Here is a 20,477-nt window from a genome sequence, read left to right as displayed (position 1 = left end):
AATTAAGTGAGTTTTTGCTTAAAACAAGCTAAATTATCTGCCACAACAATTTAGGATTCATTAAACCAATTTATTAAAATACAACAATTTATGAGATTAAAACCATTTTTTTACTCCAAACTTACTTTATATCACAAGTCAAACATTTTAAATAACCTTCTGTGATCTTATTTGGCTTCGGATAAAAAAAATCAGACAGAAAATATAAAATTTTACAATATTCTGCATAATTATAAAAGCTATGTCGAATAGCATTGCATTAAAAATAGAATCTATTATAAAAACACCCAACATGGTAAAAAGAACACAGATAAACCATATATTTTGTTGCAATTGTGTGTTTATTGTCTTCAAACGTGTCTATCTGCATGTTATAGCGATCTCAGCAAGCTTTGTTTATGCCAGGGAGAATGTCACATGGTATACATCTTCTTCGTCTGTATCATATATGGACTACATGTGCACAGAGCGCCCTCCGGCTGTTAGTATGAACTGAAAACACAACACATCAGAGTATCCAGCGCTCATAATGATTACATCTGCGCATTTTGGGTAAAGATTGAATAAATAATACTTCTCTGTATAGAAATTTTACACAGACATATGAGAATCTATCAATATTTCTCCTCATCTGCATACTTTTTGTTGATGTGTGGACGTCGACTCTGGATCATCAGTATTTGAATCTCAATAGAACGCGCGCTGCGTGGCTGTGGATTAGCGGATAATGACACGCTCTCAAACGACTGACAACTATCTCTTTTTAAACAGATTGCATAAACACAGAATATTTGTTTTCGATTTGGTTTACATTATTTAAAACCTGACATTTCAACGTTTCTTTAGACATATGTCTCATGTTTGTTAGACAAGTATTCACTAATCTAGTGTAACGTACTGCTCTGAGACAGAAGGTAGAAGATCCAAATGCAGCTTTATTCAGAGGGTAATCCACACTCGTAGTCAACAAACAGGCAAGAGGTCATAACAGGTAATCAGTCCAATACAGCAAACAAGACAGGAGAGACAGGCAAACGGGTAATCCACGGAACAGGCAAGAAATCCAAAACCAGAGACATGAAACCAGGGAAACGCTCAGAAATGCAGTGATACAACGTACAAGACTTCGCCGTTAATGACAGAGTGAACATGGTTTATATAGGCTGGGGTAATGGGGTAATGTGACACAGGTGCAAACAATGAGTGAAGATGAGTCCGGGCAAAGGATTATGAGTGACAAGTCCAGGGTGGAGTGCCCTCAGGTGGTAATCAGGGGCACTCTCACTGGTGATTGTGACATAGCCCCCCCTCAAAGGAGCGGCTTCCAGACGCTCCTAAAATTGTCAAGGAGGGAGGTGGAGCGGAGGCGGACCCGGGGGCGGGATGGAGGGCCAGGCCCGTGGAGGGGAAGAGGACCTGGAGACTGAGGCAGAGCAGGAGGCCAGGATGGAGCAGGCTGGGCAGATAACCACAGCAGCGCAGATGAGGTTGAAGACCCCCACGGCGGAGCAGACGACCATCACAGCAGCACAGACGAGGTTGAAGACCCCCACGGCGGAGCAGAAGACCACCACAGCAGCACAGACGGTCTTGGAGACCCCCACGATGGTGCAGGCTGAGCAAGTGGCCCGGTTAGAGTCCTCTTTGGACTCGTGACAGGAGACAGGGTCCTTTCTGGGCTCGTGACAGGAGGCGGCGGAGCCCTCTCTGGGCTCGTGACTGGAGGCGGAGTCCTCTCTGGACTCGTGACTGGAGGCGGAGTCCTCTCTGGACTCGTGACTGGAGGTGGAGTCCTCTCTGGACTCGGGACATGGGCCGGAGCCCTCTCTGGACGTTGGTCAGTGGCCGGAGCCCTCTCTGGACGCTGGTCAGTGGCCGGAGCCATCTCTGGACGCAGGTCTGTGGCCGGAGCCATCTCTGGACGCTGGTCAGTGGCCGGAGCCATCTCTGGACGCTGATCTGTGGCTGGAGCCATCTCTGGACGCTGGTCAGTGGCTGGAGCCATCTCTAGACGCTGGTCAGTGGCTGGAGCCATCTCTAGACGCTGGTCAGTGGCTGGAGCCATCTCTGGACGCTGTTCAGTGGCTGGAGCCATCTCTAGACGTAGGTCTGTGGGTGGAGCCATCTCTGGACGCTGGTCAGTGGCTGGAGCCATCTCTGGACGCTGGTCAGTGGCTGGAGTCATCTCTGGACGCAGGTCTGTGGCTGGAGCCATCTCTGGACACAGGTCTGTGGCTGGAGCCATCTCTGGACGCAGGTCTGTGGCTGGAGCCATCTCTGGACGCAGGTCCTGTGAGGAGGAAGTACAGAGGCTTTGACCTTACTGAAAGCTATGGCCAGATCAGCATACTCGTTGGGAAGATTGGGGACAGAAGTGCATTCCTCCGAGACAGTGACAGACCGGACAGGCACGGACGAGATCTGAGAAAGACATTTGGGGTAGCAGGAACTGTTCCACTGGGTGATCTGACCAGCCCTCCAGGAGATGTGAGGATCGTGTAGGCGGAGCCAAGGTAAACCAAGGATGACAGGCATGTGTGAGGAAGACAGGATGTAGAATTGGATCGTCTCAGAATGGAGTACACCAGTGTGCATCAACAGCTCTTGGGTGATAAACGATACTTGTCCAGAGCCCAGCGGACGGCTGTCTATCGCTTAAACAATGAGTGAAGATGAGTCCGGGCAAAGGATTATGGGTAATGTAGTTTATGATGAAGTGACAAGTCCAGGGTGGAGTGCCCTCATGTGGTAATCAGGGGCACTCTCACTGGTGATTGTGACAGCTAGAGTTCCTTTTCTGAAGACTATCAGATTAGACATCATGTACATCATTGACAGACATGTACATCACTGAGAGAGAGGCTGCATATCGTGCATCATGTTTGTTTTCTTTATTTTGCAAAAAGCTAATTTTATTTTGTTTTTATTGTGACTGTACACAAAAAAATGGAAACTTAACAGATTATAATGATGTATAACACTTGCCTGAATAATAAAAAACGAGCTATTTGAGTCACTTTGGCACTGATAAGAAAAAAAGCGCGACCGCCTACTCGAGGGGGTTAATGGGACGTCCCTCCCCATAGTAAGTTTCCATAGGGAAATTTGGAGCGCTCTTGCGCCCCAGGGGTACAACTTATACCCCATTGCGATGTATCTTCTTACAGGGCATGTCAGCCTCTTCAAATGTGGTAACCCACAAGTTTCAAGGATATCCTTGCTCAGAGTTATGACTCGTTAAAAATTGTCGCAATGTTAAGTCTATGAGAATTTTTCGGCTACTTTTTCGCCCCTGGGGCGAACATCGTACCCCCGATCCCTTAGAAAAGATATAGCACACCATTCCCGAATAAGCCGCACGTTTTGACACCTCATTCATGGGTTTATGACAAACGGTGTGGGAGAAGATATGCGCCAAACTTTTGTGTGGAATAATAATAATAAGTATGGAGAATAACAATAGAGATGCCTTGCTTCGCAAGCACCACTAACTAGAATGAAGAAAATGTGAGTGGTGTTTGCAGTGGCAAAACTCGCCACTCGGTTGCTAGGGTGTTTCTATGTGGTTGCTAGGGTGGCATGGGTGGTTGCTAGGGTGTTGCTAGGGTATTCTGGGTGGTTACTAGGCAGTTGATAGGGTATTCTGGGTGGTTGATGGTTTTCTGGGTGGTTCATAGGCAGTCGCTAAGGTATTCAGGGTGGTTGCTAGGGCGTTGCAAGGCAGTTGCTAGGGTGTTCTGGGTGGTTGCTATGGTGTTGCTAGGGTATTCTGGGTGGTTGCTATGGTGTTGCTAGGCAGTTGGTAGTTGTTACAGATGGTTACTATGGAGTGGTTCTTAGCATGTTCTTAGCCTGATTTAGCACTTAGCTAATCACTATTAGCATGTAGCTATTCACTGTTAGCATGTGTAGCATGTTGAAAGTCCAGTTTGCTAGCATGAGTCAAAAGACCCAACCACCATGTCTCTATGATGTTCTGATGCAGAGATAAAAGTATTGCTAAACGGTTTCTAGGGTACTCTGTTTGGTTGCTATGTAGTGGCTTGGCAGCATCCAATGATGATACTCCAAAGGCTGCTTGTCAATATTAATGACATAAGCCAACCCCCATGCCTCTATGACATTCAAATGTGAAGATATGGCTCTGTGGATTTGGGTTGCTAGGGTGATGGAAAATGGTTGCTAGGGCGTGGCTAGGAAGTGTTGAAGGAGATTTGTCTGTTGAAGGCTGTTGTCCTGAGTCACAAAAGCCCACCCTTGTGTTTCTATGACACTTCCATCCAAAGATATCCCTTTGATCTCTTTCAATGGAAGTCTATGGGATCAGTTGCTAGAGGGCTCCAAATGGTTGCTAGGGCCTGGCTTGATAGCTTCACGATGATACTGAGATAGTGATTGGTTGCCTGAGTAAATTGAGCCCACCTCCTTGTCTCTGTGACACTGTGATCCAGAGCTATGGTCAATTCAAAATCCCTATGCAAGTTATCATATTCCGTCCCTCCCCATAGTAAGTCAATAGAAAAATTTGGGCAGCTCCTGCGCCCTAGGGGTACAACTTGTACCCCATTGTGTGGTATGTTCTTACAGGTCCTGCCAGCTTCTTCAAATGTGGTAACCCACGAGTTTCTACGAAATCCTCGCTCTGAGATATGAGGGGTCGAAGTTCGCCTCAATGTTATGTCTATGGGATTTTTCAGCTACTCCCCCCCCCAACCCCGGGCGAACATCGTACACCCAATTCCTTACTGTGCCTTCACACCGCCGCTGGCGAGAGCATCACACATCGCTCTGGCTGCTCTGCCATCGACGCTGTAGAAAGATTTGTGGACGCGCTGCTGCTCTGACGTAGATCGAATGCTTGGACTTTTTTAAAACTGCATTTAAAGGGGCTGCAAAGCAAACAATCATGTTGTCCGGCCTTTGTGCAGACTGACCCCAGGTAGGGTATAACCGTATAAGATAACCTCATGAAATCATTTAAATGTGAAAGTAAAAAAAAAAAAAAAGATTGATTGAAAGAACTTAACATGTTTGCTAACGAAATTAACCAATTAAAAGCCATTTGTGTGGTGTGGCTTTTGTGTAGTATTGGCTGTCTCAATGTGTGTGTGTATGTGCCGGTTCACCATATTTGTGTGTGGACCATGTATGGCACTAAATACATTTTTCCAGTAAAGCATAATGATTAAGGGGGGCCTTACACAAAGAGCAGCCTAGGCCCTGACCACTGAAATCGCCCCCTAAAACCTCATTCACTATTCCCTACGTTAGTCCACTAATACAGTTCACTTGATGAGTGAATGAAAACGAGTGAGTGAATTCAGACAGCCGCTGTGTGTACATCAGCTGTACACTCATTATTGAGGTTCAATGTGGGATTGAATGAGTGCACTCAATAACGTCCACTATGGTTTTGGACACCACTACAAATGGCTGTCCCTTCAGATAGTGCCCTATTTGAGGGTATTGGGGGCGATTTCGGATTCAGCCAGGGAGAGTGCTGGCCTGCCGAATCGGAACCAGGTGACAAACTAGGCAAGTCAACCTCATGTATAACATTACAGCTGATTGAGCGTGTGTGCGCACAAGTCAAGTCAAGTCAACTTTATTTATATAGCGCTTTTAACAATGTAGATTGTTTCAAAGCAGCTTTACAGTGTTAAACAGGAAAATAATGCAGCATCATTTTATTCAGCTGTATAGCCATTCTGGAAAAATTTCAAGTATCATACAGTGATAGTGTGGGCTTTAGATAAATAATTTGATCAGTAATTTAGTTTAAATGGTTAATTTAGTTTATTATTTAGATGTATTTCGATGTTTAGTTGAAAAATTTAGTGTCCCCAACTGAGCACGCCAAGCCAGAGGCAACAAAATACGAGCATGGTCATAGATATATTGATCATAGATGCCTCATTCTACTGATCCGTGCAGGCGCTAATGAGGCATCTACGTATACATCTATGACCACGCTCGTATTTTGACCTCACTTAGCGGAAGTTATGGCGGAGCTCAGAGATGATCACGTTCGTCTGATAAGAGGTAAAATAATAGCATAAATACTGCTCGGTTTCTAGCAGAAACTGATCGTTTCGCTAGATAAGACCCTTATTCATCGTCTGGTATCGTTTGGTATCGTTTAAAGCCCCTTGAAGCTGTACTGAAACTGTCATTTGGACCTTGAACCGTTTGGAGCCCATTGAAGTCCATTATATGGAGAAAAATCCTGGAAACCAGAGCTTTCCCTATCCAATTTTTTTTTTCCTCGTTTCCTCAATAAGAAATATCTGCGTACACACGAGAGCATGAAAACGGCTCAAAAAGATGTAATATACATGCCATGCCAGTATGTGGCGCTGTAATTCTGCCACAGAAATACACTAAAAATGGAGAAGAAGAGTTGTCAAGTCAAGTCAACTTTATTTATATAGCGCTTTTAACAATGCAGATTGTATCAAAGCAGCTTTACAGTGTTAAACAGGATAATGCAGCATATTTTTATTCAGCCGTCTAGCCATTCTGGAGAAAACGGTTATGTCATCAGTTCATTCCAATTATCATACAGTGACAGTGTGGGCTTTAGATCAGTAATTAGATCAGTAATTTAGTTTATATGGTTAATTTAGTTTAATAATTAGATTCATTTGGATATTTAGTTGAAAAATGTAGTTTCCCCTACTGAGAAGTCTAGTTTCAAATATAAAGCACCAAAACTTCAAAGGAATTATGTAACATTAGGTATCTGAATGAACGTCTTTGACAGAGAGGCTGCAGATCGCGAATCATGTTTGATTTCTTTATTTTGCAAAAAGCACAACAATTTGTTTTTATTGTTACTGTACTAAAATTTTTTGAAACTAAACAGATTATAATGATGTATAACACTTGCCTGAATGATAAAAAAACGACAAGAGTTATTTGAGTCTCTTTGGCACTGATAAGAAAAAAAGCAAGCCAATCACGCCGGCGCGACGGCCGACTCGAGAGGGTTAATATCATTAATTCATCCTTGTCATTAGGATATGTACCAAAAACTTTTAAGTTGGCTATTATTAAACCACTTATTAAAAAAACGCAACGATCCTACAGAATTAGTCAATTACAGGCCAATCTCAAATCTACCCTTTCTGTCAAAAATAATAGAAAAGGCAGTGTCCTCACAATTATGCTCCTTTTTTATAAAGAAATTGTATCTGTGAGGATTTCCAGTCAGGATTTAGACCGTATTATAGTACGTATCACTGCTCTCATCAGAGTTACAAATGATTTACTCTTATCATCCGATCGTGGTTGTACGACCCCAAATCAGAAAAAGTTGGGACAGTATGGAAAACGCAAATAAAAAAAAAGAAGTGATTTCTACATTTACTTTGACTTGTATTTCATTGCAGACATTATGAACACAAAATATTTCATATTTTGTCTGGTGTTGACCAGTCATGTCATTTGTAAATATGCATCCTTTCCTGTCATTCAGACCTGCAACACATTTAAAAAAAAGTTGGGACAGGAGCAATTTAGGGCTAGTAATGAGGTAAAATGGTTAAATAATTATGTGATTTGAAACAGTGGATGTCAACAGGTGATTGTTATTATGATTTGGTACAAAAGCAGCATCCAAGAAAGGTCTAATCCTTTAGGAGCAAAGATGGGACGAGGATCGCCAGTTTGCCAACAAATACGTGAGAAAATTATTGAAATGTTTAAAAACAATGTTCCTCAAAGAAAGATATAGACCGTAAGGTGAAGACGTTTTTCATTTAATCCTGTTCCCATGTATGGGGCAAATAAAAAGATCTATTGGTTTTGATCGAGAAAATAAAAGTTCTAATATGTAATCCTGCAGTTTATTTTTTATCAGTGTTTAAAGTCAGCAATAGTTCCTCCCTCGCGTAATCATATTTTGATCATGAGTGATGCGGCTTCGCGGAACATTCGTCACATGCTTCCCGCTAGACCAATAAGGTGGCTGCTTTTAGGAACGACGTTTAAATATTAGTCGAAGATGTCGTCAATATCGAGCAGCGAAGATGATGAAATTACGGCCAGACCTCCTTTTAAACTCCGTAAAAAGCGTTATGAACAATGCTATATGCATCTCACGTCCATAAAGAAAGAACAAACAAAGGATTTTACACACACACGTTGGGATACGTTCAGAAACAGCGTCAAACGGTGGCTTGGCTTGCAGGGTGAGAATCAGAGAATAGCAGAAACATACAAACATTGTCTAGAAATCGAGTTTGACAATGTTCCCGAAGACGCTGGGTTTCACTCCACTTGCTACAGGCGTTTCATTGACAAAAAAACGTTTGGATGCGGCCGAGAAACGGGTCATGCAGCGTCCTGACGCTCAAGTTCAAGGCCAGTCTGTGTCATCGGCTAGTAGTACCTCAACAATTGAATGTCCGACCAAGAAACTAAGGTCCAGGACGGGCCTGCCAGCAGCTTGTGCAGGTCCTGTGCTTCCTGCCTTGTGCATAATTTGTAAGAAAACGGACAAGTACATTACTGTTGCAAGCAAACGCCAGAAAGACCATCTTTCACAGGCAGAAACATTGTCAGCAGGTAAGAAAAAACAACAACAACAACACACACGTTTGAACTTTAAAGTTTAATATAATATGCAGGTTACCATGGCTAACTGTCATATTCAATTACATTATTTATTTAATATTTATTGTACAGTCAGATTAGCATTGTTTTGCATACAGTGTCAGAACACTTAATATTGTTGGTGTTAACAGTTTTTATTTGATGGTATTTATTTACAATTTTTTTATTATTATTAATTACAGGCCAATTGCTGAAAGCTGCTGAGATTAAAGAAGACACTAGCATTCTTGTGCATATTCGAGACAAAGACTGTGTGTCTCTGGAAGTGCGATACCACAAGTCCTGTTACAGACAGTACACCAGATTCTTGACAAAGTCTACTGCAACAGTTACTGGGACCTCAGAAGAACAGTGAGTTGTTATATTGCATTATCAAATAACAATAAATAATTCCCTCACATTATTGCACATTTCAAAAGTGAAGCCCCATCATTGCAGTGTTAGTTTTGAAAGCAAATTTTGATTTAATTTTAATCATTAGTCTTTTGACTAAAATGCCATTTAGTTTTAGTCATTGTTTTAGTCACCTGAATTTTAGTTTTGTTTTAGTTGACTAATTCTACAGTAGATTTAGTCTCCTAAAATCTGAGTTTATTTAAATTGTAATGCATTAATTGTGCATTTAAGCAATACATAACCGACTGTTACTTGAATACATGTCAGAATTTTGACTGTTTTTGACTGTTGAAGCACAAAAATACACAAATTAAGCTCAATTAACTTTTTTTATATAGTTTTTTATAATTTTGTATTTCTGTTTTTGTTAGTATATCAGGTTAAGCTAAAGCTTCAAACCACTTATTTAATTTCAAGTAATTACATTTTTTTTAAGGTTTTGATATGAATAATAAAATGTTTAGTGGTTTGTGAAAGTAGAATAAACTAGAAATAATTTATTACCAATGCATTTTCTTTCTGAAGAATAAATAAAAAAAATCTTCACAAATCGCTTGGTCAATTGCTTTGGATTTTCTACTATTTCTACTATATTTTAAATAGAATGCATTGTGAAATAGTTATGGCACACTAAATAATATATATATTCCATTTTTAATGTTTTCTTTTCAGAAATGATCCAACCTTCAATGCCAGCTACAAGATCTTCTGTGAGAGGATCATCCACCATAGAATTATTGTAAACCAAGAGGTGCTGACAATGACGCAGCTAAGAAGGATCTTTTTAAATCTTGTGAAAAAACATCAAGATCTTGATGCTTCAAACTACAGGTAATTTAAATACCATGAGTTTCTTTGGCAGCTTTTATGCAATATATATATTTATTAGGGGTGTAAGAAAATATCAATACACGTGAGTATCGCAATATTTTGTTTAGCAATACTGAGTGTGGCGTCATTTAGACTTTTGTTACAGACAAGGTACGAAAAAGATTGACAAAAATTTAGCCGTATATAAAATGTACAATGCCAATGTCAAATATTCGAAGAACACAACAAATCTGAGAGCGCACATAACGAGGCATCATTTTGATGTACGGATAACAGATCAGCAGCAAACGGCTAACGTTAAAAGAGAGGATCCCCTTCATATCAACTCACTCTGGAGCAAGTTCACACATCAAAGTTACCACCAACCTCAATGTGTGCAACCAAAATAACTCTGTCAGTACTTTATTTCATTTTACAAAGATATGCGTCCTCTCAGTGTCGTAGAGAACGAAGGCTTCCATCATATGCTGAAAACTTTGGAGCCTCGTTACACAATATCATCCTGCCGACAGATTACGGACAATGCTGTGCCTAACTTGTACAAGGAAGCAAAAATGAGCGTACTAGAATCTCTTTTGTACCTTGTCTGTAACGAAAGCCGAAATGACACCACACTTCGGTTTTTGTACACGGAATCGGGAGCTGGAACTATTTTCACCCCCCATTACTAGCAGCGAACTATATTAACGTTAACATTAATGATGTGCCATTATGCTAGTACTATTTTTGTTCAGATCAAAATGTTAGGACACTGCATGTTACAATTGTAAACTGAAACTAAACCTTTAAGTCAAGTCAAGTCAACTTTATTTATATAGCGATTTTAACAATGTAGATTGTTTCAAAGCAGCTTTACAGTGTTAAACAGGAAAATAATGTAGCATAATTTTATTCAGCTGTATAGCCATTCTGGAAAAAACGCTGATGTCATCAGTTCATTTCAATTATCATACAGTGACAGTGTGGGCTTTAGATCAGTAATTTAGTTTAAATAGTTAATTTAGTTTATTAATTAGATTTATTTCGATGTTAAGTTGAAAAATTTAGTGTCCCCAACTGAGCACGCCAAGCCAGAGGCAACAGTGGCAAGGAAACCAAAACCCCATTAGGTGACCTAATGGAGAAAAATAAACCTTGGGAGAAACCAGGCTCAGTCGGGGTGCCAGTTCTCCTCTGGCCAATTAAAAAACAGCGTATTATTATTATTATTATTCTGGCAGCTTTACAGCTCAGAGGTCATAATAGATCAGAATATTCAAGGGACCGGGGGCAACATGCTGGAGACGGGTTTATTGAGGATGATGTTGATTAAATAATTATTAAAGTGCAATATTCGAATGATCGGAGGCAACACGCTGGAGACGGGTTTATTGAGGATGACATATCGATTTAAGTATTATTTAATTGTAATATTCGAACAATCTGAGTCAACACGCCGGAGACGGGTTTATTGAGATGCCGTGTCGATGAGGCAGTTGCAGGGGGAGTCTAATCACGGTCTCTGCAGACACTTCGGGGTCCTGTGTTGGTCTTCTATGGGCGCAGGTCCACCATCTGAACTTGATACGGCCCGGATCCGGCTGACTGCAGTAAACCTCGGGATAAAACAGAGAGACTATCATTAGCGTAGATGCCATTCTTCTGATTAAAAAACGAGTACATCAGGTGTTATGGGAAGTGTTCCCGGTTCCGGCTGACCTAGTTAATGCAGCCTGACAATCATTTCATTGAAAAAGTGTTTTATGTGTATGCCACAGTAAAGAGATGTGTTTTTAGTCTAGATTTAAACTGACAGAGTGTGTCTGCTTCCCGAACAATGTTAGGAAGACTGTTCCAGAGTTTCGGAGCTAAATAGGAAAAGGATCGACCGCCTGCAGTTGATTTGGATATTCTAGGTATTATCAACTGGCCAGAATTTTGAGACCGCAGTCGACGTGATGGAGTATAATATGTTAAGAGCTCGCTCAAGTATTGGGGAGCTAAACCATTTAGTGCTTTGTAAGTAATAAGTAAGATTTTAAAATTTATGCGATGTTTAATAGGCGTGTGGTAGCATGTACAGGGTGAAGAGTAGTTGTCCTAGCACTGAGCCTTGTGGTACTCCATACTGAACTTGCGATCGGTGTGACATATCTTCATTTACTACTACAAACTGATAACGGTTGCATAGGAATGATTTAAACCATGATAAAGCAATTCCACTAATACCTACATTATTTTCGAGTCTATTCAAAAGAATGTTGTGGTCGATAGTATCAAATGCAGCGCTAAGATCGAGTAACACTAATAGAGAGATACAGCCACGATCGGATGATAAGAGTAAATCATTTGTAACTCTGATGAGAGCAGTCTCAGTGCTATGATACGGTCTAAATCCTGACTGGAAATCCTCACAGATACCATTTCTTTCTAAAAAGGAACATAATTGTGAAGACACTGCCTTTTCAAGTATTTTTGACAGAAAGGGTAGATTTGAGATTGGTCTATAATTGACTAATTCTGTAGGATCAAGTTGCGTTTTTTTTAATAAGTGGTTTAATAATAGCCAACTTAAAAGTTTTCGGTACATATCCTAATGACAAAGATGAATTAATGATATTAAGAAGAGGATCTATGACCTCTGGTAACATCTCTTTTAATAGCCTAGTCGGTATAGGGTCCGAGCATACATGTTGTCGATTTTGATGATTTAACGAGTTTAGCCAATTCTTCTTCTCCTATAGCAGTGAATGAGTGTAATTTTTCCTCAGTGACACTACAATGCTCTATCAGATGTGATACTGTAGTAGACGGCTGCATGGTTAAATTTTTTTTCCTAATATTATCAATCTTACATGTGAAGAAGTTCATAAAGTCATTACTGCTGTGCTGTTTACAATCATCAGAAGTTGAAGCTTTATTTTTGGTTAATTTAGCCACTGTATCGAATAAATACCTTTAAAGCAGGGTCTATAAATATATATGGTCTGTTTATAACAGCTTACATTTTATACATTTAATATAACTAAAGAATCCTGCAAGCACTTTATTTTTCACCCTTTACTCGTAATGCACAAAACGTTTTTTTTTCTTTGCAAAGGTTTGTATTTGGTGGTGTGTTCTTTATGACAGCTTTCCTAAAATTGTATCATATAACTAAAATAAGAAATATTCCAATATATCACCTTGCTTACAGTATCGCAATTTATCATATCACAACCCCTGTATCGTGCTGCGTATCGTTCATATCACCATATTCTTGCCGATTCACAGCCCTAATATGTATAATAATGATAATCATATTTTATAATGTGTAGAAGCTGACACAGTGTATGTTAACTTATTTGTTTTCAGTGTTAATATATCTATATTTATACCGTTGTGATAATTTTTCACTGTATCTTTGTTTCAGGCAGGATAAATTAAAGAGGAGGTTGACCCGTGATTTCCCCCAGCTGGTGTTTCACGCACCTAGCAAGCGCAACATCAGTGAGCTGGTTTTTGTTGAGACACTACACAGATAAGCTAATAAGATAAGTCTGCAGATAAGCTAATAGACAGGCAACCTCATCCATCAGGTACAGAAACAACTGAGTCAACTGAGGTAACTAGCCAAAGTGACGGTGAAAACACGGCAAGTACAGTGGCTGGTCCGCAAAGACCAATTTCAATGGCCTCTGTCAATGCTACAGAGGACACAAGGACACTTTATAGTGCGGCATTGATATTAAAGATGCTTCTATGTGACTCTCCCGGTATGACATGCCCGTGGCCACCCACGTCAGATGATTTAAATGTGATGTAAATCTGATGATGATGATAGTGATAGGGATGATACTGATGAGTAAAGACATGCTGTCATATTTTGAGCTGATTTTGAGCTGTAATGAATCTATTGTGACATTTTTCAAAATTAAGGGGGCAGGGAAGCATTTTGAGTAATTTCAGCCAACTTGGGCCAAAGTGTGCTGCTTTTTTAAACTTCATGTGATTACATAGTACCTGCTGAAATTTTTGATGTATAAAACATCACAGTTTTGCTACATTTAAAATGTGTATGTTTAATTTTGCTTGGTGCCAATCTGTTGAAGTTGAAGAGTATTTTCTACAAATTTGCCATATTTCATGGTCTACATTCACACTTGAGTATAGTAATGCACCAATGTCAGTCTCAAATGTTAAGGTACATGTATAAATGTCAGTTTGAGATATATTTTGTGTTGCCAAAATGAATAAAAATACAGATACAAGCAAAACCAGCAGTATAAGATTTTTTTTTCAATTCACAATTATATGCATTTATGGATTGTGACAAAAAACTGCAGGATATTTTGTGGAGAACTTTTAACATAAAGTCCAAAAGGGTGTTGTCTATGCAAAAATTCATTTAAAAAGTAAAGCATTTAAAAACAATTTGTTGACTCAGATTGTTCGAATATTACAATTAAATAATACTTAAATCGATATGTCATCCTCAATAAACCCGTCTCCAGCGTGTTGCCTCCGATCATTCGAATATTGCACTTTAATAATTATTTAATCAACATCATCCTCAATAAACCCGTCTCCAGCATGTTGCCCCCGGTCCCTCGAATATTCTGATCTATTATGACCTCCGAGCTGTAAAACTGCCAGAATAATAATAATAATACGCTGTTTGTTAATTGGCCAGAGGAGAACTGGCACCCCGACTGAGCCTGGTTTCTCCCAAGGTTTATTTTTCTCCATTAGGTCACCTAATGGGGTTTTGGTTTCCTTGCCACTGTTGCCTCTGGCTTGGCGTGCTCAGTTGGGGACACTAAATTTTTCAACTAAACATCGAAATACATCTAAATAATAAACTAAATTAACCATTTAAACTAAATTACTGATCAAATTATTGATCTAAAGCCCACACTGTCACTGTATGATACTTGAAATTTTTCCAGAATGGCTATACAGCTGAATAAAATTATGCTGCATTATTTTCCTGTTTAACACTGTAAAGCTGCTTTGAAACAATCTACATTGTTAAAAGCGCTATATAAATAAAGTTGACTTGACTTGACTAGTGCCCAGGTGTGGGAACAAAAATCACTTTTTAGACCCTTTTTCCTAGTTCACCTTATGGCCTAATAGGAAGAGATTTGGATATTTCACATTCAACAGTGCACACTCGGCTGTCATTGAGTCTGTGTTATGCACTTCCATCACTGTCTGGTTTGGTTCAGCTACCAAATCTGACATCAAGAGACTACAACGCACAATCCGGACTGCGGAGAGGATTATTGGTGCTCCCCTGCCAACCCTCGAGGACCTGTACTCTTGCGTGAGGAAGAGAGCAGGGAAAATCATCACAGACTCCGCTCACTCTGGACACCGCCTTTTTGAACTGTTACCATCAGGACGGCGACTCCGATCACTGGCCACCAGAACATCTAGGCACAGGAACAGTTTCTTCCCACAGGCCATTTCCCTCTTGAACAGTTAAATACACCCCCCCTTCCCTAAGTGCAATACTCTGACTGTTTAGTGCAATCTTCTAAACTCAGGAGATTATTTATATTTATATATTCATACTACTGTAAATATGTTCATAATCTGTAGATGTTTAATCTGACTAAACGTAACTGTGACCTTGTATTTTTTATACTATTTTTCATATTTTATTCTTAGAATTTGTATTACTATGTTCTTGTTGTGTTTGTTTTGTATATGTGCACTGGAAGCTTCAGCACCAAGAAAAATTCCTTGTGTGTGCAAGCACACTTGGCAATAAAGCTCTTTCTGATTCTGATAACATAATTAAAAGATTCAAGGAATCTGGAGGAATTTCAGTGCGTAAAGGACAAGGGCGCAAGCCTAAGCTGAACAATCGTGATCTCCGATCCCTCAGGCGGCACTGCATCAAGAATCGTCATTCATCTAGAAGCGATATCACCACATGGGCTCAGGACTACTTTGGCAAACCTTTGTCAAGTACCACAATACGTAGTTACATCCACAAATGCCAGTTAAAACTGTACTGTGCCAAAAGGAAGCCCTATGTTAACAGTGTCCAGAAGCGCCGTCGACTTCTCTGGGCTCGGAGGCATCTGGGATGGACCATCACACAGTGGAAACGTGTACTGTGGTCAGATGAATCAGTATTTCAGGTATTTTTTGGGAGGAATGGACGCCGTGTGCTCCAGACCAAAGAAGAAAAGGATCATCCAGACTGTTACCAGTAACAAGTCCAAAAGCCAGGGTCTGTCATGGTATGGGGTTGTGTCAGTGCCCTTGGCAAAGGTAACTTGCACTTCTGTGAAGGCACCATTAATGCTGAAAAGTACATAGAGATTTTGGAGCATAATATGCTGCCTTCAAGAAGACATCTTTTCCAGAGACGTTCATGCATATTTCAACAAGACAATGCAAAACCACATTCTGCACACATTACAAAGTCCTGGCTGCGGAGGAAGAGGGTACGGGTACTTGACTGGCCTGCCTGCAGTCCCGACCTGTCTCCAATAGAGAATGTGTGGCGCATTTTGAAGCGCAAAATGCGACAACGAAGACCCCGTACTGTTGCCCACCTTAAGACTTGTTTGCAGGAAGAATGGGACAAAATTACACCTGAAACACTTCATCACTTGGTGTCTTCAGTCCCTAAACATCTTTTAAGTGTTGTGAAAAGGAATGGCAACATTACAAAGTGGTAAATGCTTTACTGTCCCAACTTTTTTTGAAATGTGTTGCAGGTCTGAATGACAGGAAAGGATGCATATTTACAAATGACATAAAGTTGACCAGACAAAACATGAAATATTTTGTGTTCATATTGTCTGCAATGAAATACAAGTCAAAGTAAATTTAGAAATCACTTTTTTTGCGTTTTCCATACTGTCCCAACTTTTTCTGATTTGGGGTTGTATCTCTCTATTAGTGTTACTCGATCTTAGCGCTGCATTTGATACTATTGATCACAACATTCTTTTGAATAGACTCGAAAATTGTTGGCATTAGTGAAATTGCATTGGCATGGTTTAAATCATACCTATCTGACCGTTATCCGTTTGTAGCAGTAAATTAAGAGATGTCACACCGATCAGTATGGAGTACCGCAAGGGTCAGTGCTAGGACTGTTGCATTTCACCCTGTACATGCTACCACTGGGAGATATCATTAGGAAGCATGACGTTAGTTTTCATTGTTATACTGACGATACTCAGTTCTATATTTCTTCACGCCCTGATGAAACTTACCAATTCACAAGATTAACAGAATGCATAGCTGATATAACAAATTGGATGACTAGTAATTTCCTGCAACTTAATTCAGAAAAAAATGAATTTTTCATTATTGGACAAAAAAACTCCACAAGCAGTAACCTAGAATTCTGTCTAATACTTGATGGCAGCTCTGTCAAGTCATCGTCGTCAGTTAGGAACCTGGGTGTGCTCTTTGATACCAATCTTTCATTTGAAAGCCAAATTTCTAGCATCTGTAAAATTGCATTCTACCATCTTAAAAATATATCTAAGTTACGACTTATGCTTTCAATGCAAAATGCTGAAAAGTTAGTTCATGCGTTCATGACCTCAAGGCTAGATTATTGTAATGCTCTACTGGGTGGTTGCCCTGCTTGCTTAATAAATAAACTGCAGCTGGTCCAAAACACAGCAGCAGTTCTTACTAGAACCTGGAAGTATGACCATTTTAGCCCGGTTCTGTCAACACTGCACTGGCTCCATATTAAACATCGCATACATTTTAAAATCTTGCTTATTACTTACAAAGCACTAAATGGTTTTTGAGTTCTTGAGCGAGCTCTTAAAGGGATCCCATGGTGTCAAGACTTGTATGGCTTAATATAACATAAATTATGTCTCTTACTGCAATATGTAGTAGAAAACCCATGAAAGATCCACGTTATTTAAAAAAAATCCATTATATTTGGACAATGGGCGGCACCATTTTGTTTGCGTTTTAGGTTGATGACGTAGAATGGTTGCACTCGGCAATCAACTGGCTCTACCCGTAGCTACTTTTACCACAACTCGAAAAATGTTTCAGAGTTAAACACAACCAATCAATTGCTTTGTAATTGCATTTAAAACACAAGTGCACACAAACTCTCTCTCTCTCACATACACACCAATAGATCGTCGCGCTCACACACACACACACACACACACACATCCACGAACTGTGCACACACACGCTCAATCAGCTGTAATGTTATACATGAGGTTGACTTGCCTAGTTTGTCACCTGGTTCCGATTCGGCAGGCCAGCACTCTCCCTGGCTGAATCCGAAATCGCCCCCAATACCCTCAAATAGGGCACTATCTGAAGGGACAGCCATTTGTAGTGGTGTCCAAAACCATAGTTGACGTTATTGAGTGCACTCATTCAATCCCACATTGAACCTCAATAATGAGTGTACAGCTGATGTACACACAGCGGCTGTCCGAATTCACTCACTCGTTTTCATTCACTCATCAAGTGAACTGTATTAGTGGACTAACGTAGGGAATAGTGAATGAGGTTTTAGGGGGCGATTTCAGATTCAGCCCCTGTCGTGGAGACTGACGAGGGCAGCCCATAACACATCTCGATTGAGAACAGAGAGCAGTCTGTCAGATGTGTGTGTGTTTGTGGGCGTGGGTGCGCGCACCGATTTGTTGGTGTGTATGTGTGTGTGAGAGTGTGTTTGTGTGCATATGTGTGTTTGAGTGTGTTTTAAATGCAATTACAAAGCAATTGATTTTAACTCTGAAACATTTTTCGAGTTGTGTTGTGGTAAAAATAGCTACGGGTAGAGCCAGTTGATTGCCGAGTGCAACCATTCTACGTCATCAACCTAGAACGCAAACAAAATGGCGCCGCCCATTGTCCAAATATATAATGGATTTTTTAAATTACGTGGATCTTTCATGGGTTTTCAACTACATATTTCAGTAAGAGACATCATTTATGTTATATTAAGCCATACAAGTCTCAACACCATGGGATCCCTTTAACACATACTCCATCATGCGCCCAGACAATGACAAACACATCCCTGAAGTGTCTGCAGAGACAATTAGACTTCCCCCCTGAAATTGCCTCACCGACGCGGCATCCTCAATAAACCCGTCTCCGGCGTAATGACGCCGATCGTTCGAATATTCCTATTTAATAATTATTTAATCGATATGTCATCCTCAATAAACCCGTCTCCGGCGTGATGACTCAGATTTTTCGAATATTGCAATTTAATAATTGTTTAATTGATATGTCATCCTATAAACCAATAAACCCATATTTAGCAGTTTCATGGCTTGCTCAGTTGTGGACACTAAATTTTCAACTAAAATATCCAAATAAATCTAATTACTAAACTACATCAACTATATCAACAAAATTACTGATCTGCCCACATTGTCACTATATGATAATTGAAATGAGCTGATGACATCACCGTTTTCTCCAGAGTGGCTGTACAGCCGAATCAAATTCTGTTGCATTATTTTCCCGTTTAACACTGTGAAGCTGCTTTGAAACAATCTGCATTGTAAAAAACGCTATATAAATTAAGTTGACTTGACTTGTAATGGACAGAGCAGGGCCCGGCCTTAAACTGGGCCCTGGAATGTGCTGTTCACCACAGATCATATAAATATGTGAATGTGAATTGTGTTTGTTAACAGGATACTGTGAGTTCAGAGGAAGCAGCATCAGCGCCATCAAATCCACCTGATGAAGAGTTTGAGGGAATTGGGGACTATGAGGAGTCTTTCCTTGCTGAATGGTGGCAGGAACCCAAAACTAAAGGAGATACAGGAGAACCAGCTGAATAAAACACACCACATCAAATACTCTTATTTGTACTCTTATTTGTTACCCTAGGGAAGTTGATGACTCTCTTGCCCTTTTACTGGAGATGAAATGTAATGCATTAATTGTAACTCTCTCTTTTAACCAGAACCTTGGAGCTTTTGTATTATTATAATGCAATAAGGGCTTATTTACCACATACATCTAAAAACAAAACATGCATATCTTTGTAAGAATTTTTTTAGATAAGCTCATTGAAATTGGATCACCAGTCTAAACTCCACTTAACAAAATCATGCCTGTATTGGGAATATCATTGTATCCTTGGGAATAGTATGTTAACCCTTGGTGTCCTTTTTTCTGTTTGTTACCCTACCATACATTTAATGATGTGTTATATATTAAAATAAATATTTTTGTTGATATGAAATTTGTCTGCATATTTGCTGTGTAGTCTTTTTAATTCTGACTCACATTTAGTCATTTTGATTTCAGCTATATAAGAGAGTTGTTGACATTGCGGCTAGCACTTATTTCCAGGGATTTCAGAACAGCGTAACAGATATTACGTCATTGGGCAGGCGTGGCCTATTTTAGAATCTGCATAGGTCAACGATCATGCGCAGTTTGGGAAAGCCGTTTGCTTCAGATACCTGTCCGCGATCAAGGGTATTTCGTGTCATATCACATTCATACTGTTATAAATACATTAATACAGTTGAAACTTCAGATACCTGTCCGCGATCGCGGGTGTTTTGTGTCATATTACATTCATACTCTTATAAATACATTAATACAGTTAAAACTTCAGATAGGGGAGCGCGGGGCACAACCTAACGCGGGGTTAGTAGTAACGCACATGTTTTAACCCTTTC

At 40.0% G+C, this 20,477-nt stretch overlaps 2 protein-coding genes across 3 annotated transcripts in view; both read left to right on the top strand.

Moving 5' to 3' along the window:
• Nucleotides 1-20,029, top strand: part of p3h4 (prolyl 3-hydroxylase family member 4 (inactive)) — a 159,569-nt gene extending 139,540 nt beyond the window's left edge. For both annotated transcript variants that reach the window (XM_079829363.1, XM_079829362.1), the window contains one exon: nt 19,476-20,029. In XM_079829363.1, the coding sequence (XP_079685489.1) occupies nt 19,476-19,625 (150 nt within the window). In that variant the 3' untranslated portion in view covers nt 19,626-20,029. The remainder of the gene's footprint in view (nt 1-19,475) is intronic.
• Nucleotides 8,079-13,632, top strand: LOC307133961 (uncharacterized protein). Its single transcript, XM_079829364.1, has 5 exons — nt 8,079-8,568; nt 8,799-8,967; nt 9,685-9,843; nt 13,235-13,311; nt 13,401-13,632. The coding sequence occupies exons 1-5, from the start codon at nt 8,250-8,252 to the stop codon at nt 13,625-13,627; spliced, it is 951 nt and encodes a 316-aa protein (XP_079685490.1). The 5' UTR covers nt 8,079-8,249; the 3' UTR covers nt 13,628-13,632.
• Nucleotides 20,030-20,477: the final 448 nt, after the last annotated feature.

The sequence above is a fragment of the Gobio gobio genome, assembly GCF_949357685.1.
Source record: "Gobio gobio genome assembly, chromosome: 11".
NCBI lineage: Eukaryota > Metazoa > Chordata > Actinopteri > Cypriniformes > Gobionidae > Gobio > Gobio gobio.
The sequence above is the reverse complement of the archived record's forward strand: the minus strand, read 5'-3'. Positions and strand labels throughout refer to the sequence as shown.